This window comes from Pholcus phalangioides, unplaced genomic scaffold, assembly GCF_987345545.1.
Source record: "Pholcus phalangioides strain wild (caught in Gottingen) unplaced genomic scaffold, Ppha-v1.0 ptg000008l_1, whole genome shotgun sequence".
Classification (NCBI taxonomy): Eukaryota; Metazoa; Arthropoda; class Arachnida; order Araneae; family Pholcidae; genus Pholcus; species Pholcus phalangioides.
Genome location: NW_028301601.1, coordinates 17,845,184 through 17,851,534, shown reverse-complemented (window position 1 = coordinate 17,851,534; position 6,351 = coordinate 17,845,184). Strand labels below are relative to the sequence as shown.

The 6,351-nt window shown below is 35.7% G+C and overlaps 1 protein-coding gene across 1 annotated transcript in view; it reads left to right on the top strand.

Moving 5' to 3' along the window:
- The first annotated feature begins 715 nt into the window (after positions 1-715).
- Positions 716-6,351, top strand: part of LOC149083925 (uncharacterized) — a 41,647-nt gene continuing 36,011 nt past the window's right edge. The window contains exon 1 of the mRNA XM_089234303.1: positions 716-1,856. Within this exon, the coding sequence (XP_089090429.1) occupies positions 1,148-1,856 (709 nt within the window). The 5' untranslated portion in view covers positions 716-1,147. The remainder of the gene's footprint in view (positions 1,857-6,351) is intronic.

Sequence of the window (6,351 nt, the reverse complement as noted above, 5' to 3'; positions counted from 1 at the left end):
TCCGGTGGTCACTTCTGGTCCGCGGACCATAGGTTGAGAAACGCTGATTTGAAGTATTGTCTTATGAGAGAAATATCGGTTTTGAGTATTTTATTGGTATCCGTTTACCGGGTCGACTGTATCTCCAAAAACGTTATCAAAGTATTTCAGACATTTTACTGGATTTTTTTATGTTACTCTGAGCTTTGATTAAAATTGCACAAATTTCGTAAAGACCACGTAAAAAAAGAGCCTTAAAATTAAATTTCTTTTTGATGCCTAAATATTTCATTACAGCGCATTTTAAAAAGTACTCATAAATTTTCGATTTTTCATCGCTTTACAAGACATAACATCTCATTCCATTGAAGAAATCTTGGTCCAAGCTAATCTTTATTCTCAAAACACGCGGAACATATTCACAATTTGCATAAAAATACAGTCTATGCAGGTGTTAAATAATTTTTAGTTAAACTGAATGAAATATTATAACCTGAAAAATGAAAAATGGAGTTATTGTATTTCATAGAAAAATGTTGAAACCGAAAACAGGTATATTGCGTTTATATTTCCTCTCTTTTAGCGTTTTTTCCTAGTTGATTGATCGCAACGCATCGCCGGTTGAGGCGGAGCTTCGTCAGCGCTGTCAATCATCGCCGCGGACCAATAGCAACTTGTTAAGAGGGAGGGGCATGAGTACGAGGGCTGTGTTCCCATCTTAATATAGAAAGCGCTTACTACAACGTCCTCGCTCATTCAGTAGAATTCAGCTCGGAGCGTGTGTCAACCGGTTCAACGTTGTAGGAAAATATCTCCGTGTTTTTATTGAACATCACCAAACATTCGGGAGGTGCGTGAGCACATGCTCGGACGTAAAAAAAATTGAGCTCAGTCGGATGTGTAAAGGATAACGATAATCTCTTTGAAAAATACATGTGCTGAAAATTCGGACTTGAATGCTTAAAAAAGACATTCGTTTTTTCAGCTTCTTCCTGCGAAATTCAAGAATTTCGGACTCTGATAAATTTTTCAGATAGGAATTTGAGTAAGAAGAAAATGGATGTGATTTGGACTAAACGGAACGCGTAGATGTGGCAGAAAAAAGACATTGGGAAACAGTAAATACACTAGTCTAATAATACTTTGACAGCTGTTGTTTTGTCTCAAGATGTTATGTGATAGGATATCGAGAGTCGACATAGGCTCACCGAGTAGCGTGGTCGACGACGACGAAGAGCACGTGGACGTCATGGACCACGGTGATACGGACGACGGTGGGATCCATTCCGAGGCGTCCGGACAGTCGCCGTCACCGCTGTCCACGTCATCGAATTCACCGTGTAACAACAGGTTGCTGCTACCAAACAAACCAAAACTGTCTTTCAGCATCAGCCGACTACTCGGAGATGACCATCACAACCAGCATCAGCAATATCGCCAGTCATCGTCTCCTCACGATTACCGCGACTCGGAATCGCCACCCGCGAAAGACACCGCCGCCACCAACGTCGAGAACAGCACGGTCACCGATGACTGCCAGGAGAGTTCGTACAGCTCGGCGTCATCGCCACAGATGTCATCCTCACCGGTGAACTCTGGTACTTTCCCGTCTAGGAGCACCACTAACGGTACGCTGATCAACAGCAGCAGCGGTGCTTGTTGTGCTACTGGACTCGGTACCCACACGTACATTCATTCTGATCTCAAATCTGGTACCATTCCCGTGATGGCTCATTATGATCCTCTACAGAGTGGTGCCAACGGTACCGTGATCAGGGTACCAGCTCACAGGCCGGCACCGCCTTTACCGTACCATCATCCGGCATCAAGTTTCTCTTGGGTTGGAGCTCAAACCGTAGTCAAAGACCGATTAGCAGGTATGTCATCCCATTTACTGAAAATTAACCATTTTATTCACAACTAAATTTTTCATCATAACAGTGAAAATTTACCTTTATTTACTCCGTAATGTATGCAATGGCAACCCCCCCCCCCCAAGAGTCCAAAGTTTCGAAACTCCATATAGATTTTTTCTCCACGCGTCAGCATCACAGGAATTCTCAAGCTCTTTTCGCTCGCGGCACACTGTTTGGGAATCAATGCATTGAAATTATATAATTACATATTACTGCGTTAAACACCATCAGAAACTATTTTGATAAGATTTTTCTGTATTTCCTATCAATGATTAGTCACTGATTTATATATATATATATATATTTAGAATGTTTTCTTGCAATTCTTTTTTATTGAAAAGATTTCATTCTTTGTTCTCCATACCTTGAAATTCATTTCAAAATTTGTTTTCTGAAAAACAGGGATGCTCTACAACTAATGAACTTCCCTGAAAAATTCAACTTCTAATTTTAGTAAATACAGTGTCATGGAAAAAATAGTACTGTTAAGATTATCATAGGCGTACGCAGAATTTTCTCATAAGGTTTTTTTCTTCTCAAGAGGGGGGGTTTACGTTTTCTCCTGCAAAATAATACTATAATCTCGGCCTGCGGAGGGGGGGGGGGGTTAGAACCTGAAACCCGCCCTTAACGTACGCCAATGGGAGTCTATACTCCCATTGGAGAATACCGAAGAAATATCCCAATCTGAGTATTTTTGGGGAAAAAAATATATTACAAGAATGATAAAACAAAATTCATGATACGTGTTTTTGAGCTCTAATAGCTATAATTTGAGCTCTAATTTTGAGCTCATGATAACTCTTTTAAAAGAAGAAAACAAATTTTGTGTGTGTGTGATGGTTCTCCACGGACGAATGTGGCTTTTCTTCCTGAAATTATGTTCGCTTGATATTCAGTTATCTATAAGCCTTCTCCGTATAAAGAGTCGGTTATTATCGACATCTATTGTCGAGACAAGATAATTAGGATAATTATTTATATATGCACTTCCTTCTCAAGAGGACGTAACTATTCACAATAACAAATAACGCAAATCTTTAAAAAAATATTGTTTTTCTAAAATTCCTGACATAAGCATTTTGTTGGAACCTCCTATAAGTGCATGATTTATATATTACTTCCCTTATTATATATTGCTGCTCAAATATTCGTGAAAAATGTCAGATGCCTTTAATTAAAATACAAATGCAAACGCAAAGACCACTATAGGCAAAATGTCCAACGAGGTGGCTGAAAAAAATTCCCATAAAAATATTGATGTCAAATGTAGCCAAAAGCATATATTTTGAAAGAAAGAACTAATAATTAATATTATATAATACACTGCCCATAAAAAATAATATTATGAGGTTCTTATCTAAATATGAATAGCTTCTCGATTTAACCAACTATGTTTATCGCATTTTTTTCCAAACGTGTCAATTTTGTTAGAATTCACGTACCCCGGGGGTAAGCTGTTCCATTTATTAACAAACTTATCAGAGGAAAAACACCCTGTGACACTACAACCTAAAATTCTCCCTTACCAAACAGTACTAGTGTCCATAGGCGTACACAGGATTTTCTCAAGGGAGGGGTTTTCCATAATTTCCTTCCGGAAGGGGAAGGGTGTTTCCAGGCTTTTTTACTATAAAATAACACTAAAATCTCAGCTCAAGGGAGGGATATGAACCCCAAAACCCCCTCTCTTGCTTATGCCAATGCTGGAGTCCTCTTGCCTTCTAAGCAGTTGATTGACGATGTATTAATAATTCATGGTCAATCCTTTCCACCCCCATTGAAAATGTTAAACACTTCGATAACATACCCCCCCCCCCTTCCACCCGACACCTGCTTTCTTCCAATGCAAATATATTCAAATTAAAATGTTTATTAAAACTTACATGACTCTCAAATACATTAATAAAACTTTGAGAATTCTAGTTGGTTTTCCAAGTTTTATGGACTTCTTAATATGTTTGATTATAATCTTCTGGACACCCAACGTATTGTGAATATAAGACTTAATGACATTTCTGGAATGTTTGATACAATTTTCTGAACTACTCAAATACTAAATATGATTTTTTGAATTCAATATACAGTCAAACCTCGTTAATGAGTCACTCTTGGGAGAGCAAAAATATGACTTTGTAAACGGAGTGACTCGTTAAACGGAGTAAGCCATAGCTGTGCAAATTCCTACCTGAGGACAATTGGGACTTCCAAAAAGTGGCACGGTAAGCGGAGTGACGTGTTAACCGGGTGACGCACTAACGAGGTTTGACTGTATTTGATATAATATTCTGAACTCCAACTTGTTTGATATAATTTTTCAAGTAGTTTTGATAGTATTATTTCTAAGTAAGTAGCCTACATGATATCATTTTCTGAACTCCAAATACTCAATATAATTTTCTGAACTCCAACTACTCAATATAATTTTCTGAACTCCAAATACTCAATATAATTTTCTGAACTCCAAATACTCAATATAATTTTCTGAACTCCAAATACTCAATATAATTTTCTGAACTCCAACTACTCAATATAATTTTCTGAACTCCAAATACTCAATATAATTTTCCGAACTCCAAATACTCAATATAATTTTCTGAACTGCAAATGTGGGAAATATTTTCCCCCGAACTCTTTAAATAAAGAACTGGATATAATTTTTTAAGCTCCAAGTATTCGATACAGTTTTTCGAATTCCAAATATTGGATATAATTTTTTTAAACTCCTTAAATGTTTTGATAAAATTTCCTGAACATATATTTTCTAATTCGATACCTTTCGCAGTTATAACCAATTTAATTAGTTAATTGCAGTCTAATAGTTTTCGATAAGACGCGTAGAAATATAAGTAGTGAAAATCAGAGGAATAATCCGTGAAAAATGCTCATCGCTGAAGTATGTAACATGCTATTGTTTCGAAGAAGGAACTCCACCCATTTAATCGATTCTCTTGGTATGTGGGGGTTGGGCTAATCATGGATAGGAAAAAAAAAAAACGATTTTCTTTCTATTCTATCAAACTTATAACAATCCATATCTCCTCCTATTCCTTTAACACTTCCAAACCAGCGTGTTTTATCATTTGCGACAAGAACAATGGATTACCGATAATGATTTCGCATCAATGTATCTTTATTGATTCTTTTTCATCGTTGGCTGTATTTCGCCGATTTTCTGGCACCATAGTGATGTGTTTCACCACTTCTATTTTTAATACCGCCATTTATTACCATCACAATTTTTTTTTTTTGTCATGTGGTCTATCATTGAGAATGCTGATGGATTGATCTGGTAGAGCGAGTTTTTTTTTTTGTACTCTATGAGACAGGATTACCACGTTTTATCATGTTCCCAAATGTAGAAGTCTCCTCTTGGGCAAAATGTTCGAATTAACGCACGGATCTGGCGATAAAAACATGTAAATTTGGATTCGCTTGAGAGCCAAGATTTATTTTATTTATCATTAATAATAGAACTGGTTTTTACTATACATGGAATGCATTATATGATGTATTGCTATTTGAAAAAAAAAGGGGGTAAAAACACTCATAAAAGAGGAAATAAATGGGAAAAAAATCCGATAAAAATCTAAGAATGTATTTAAAGCATATAGACTGGCTATGAGAGAATAGAAAAAAAATATCAGGTATTATCGAGCTGAAAAATCCTTATTTTTAGACAAAATCAAAATATTTGATATAATTTTTTTTGTTATTATAAAAACTAACCTATATGGTTGAACTCGAAATATTTATGTAATGAACTTCGTAAAACTTCTTAAAAAAATCTATGTGTAAGTTTTTAGAATTACTTCAGATGAAATATGTTTTGGAGCCCTGTCGAAAATCCCACGGATGTCTGTTTGGGGGAACATCATTGAGATATTTCGTTAAATTTTATGTAATATTTTCTATAGATGGCGCGTTGAAATTTTCTATAGATGGCGCGTTGAAATTTTCTATGCGTGTGAAATTCGTTTTGGAGCCTCATTGAAATTGTAATGAACGGTTTTTAGCTTTATCGAAATTGTAATGAACGATTTTCAGTCTCGTCGAAATTGTAATGAACGATTTTCAGTCTCGTCGAAATTGTAATGAACGATTTTCAGTCTCGTCGAAATTATAATGGAAAAATTCTCAAAGTCTGAACGAATTTATACGTCTCATTAAAAGATAAGATTTTCAGTCTTATTGAAATGATAATGAATGATTTTGTCTCGTCGAAATTATAATCACGATTTTCAAAGTCTCGTCGAAATTATGATGAGTAATTTTCAACGTTTCATCAAAATTACAAAGGATGATCTTTAAAGTCTCACATAAACCACAAAGTATGTTCGAAATTTCAATGAAGGATTTCAGAAGTTTCATTAAAGAATGGTTTTCAACATCTCATCCAAATTATAGCGAATGATTTTCAAAGTCTCGTCCAATTTTCATGAACTACTTTCACTTT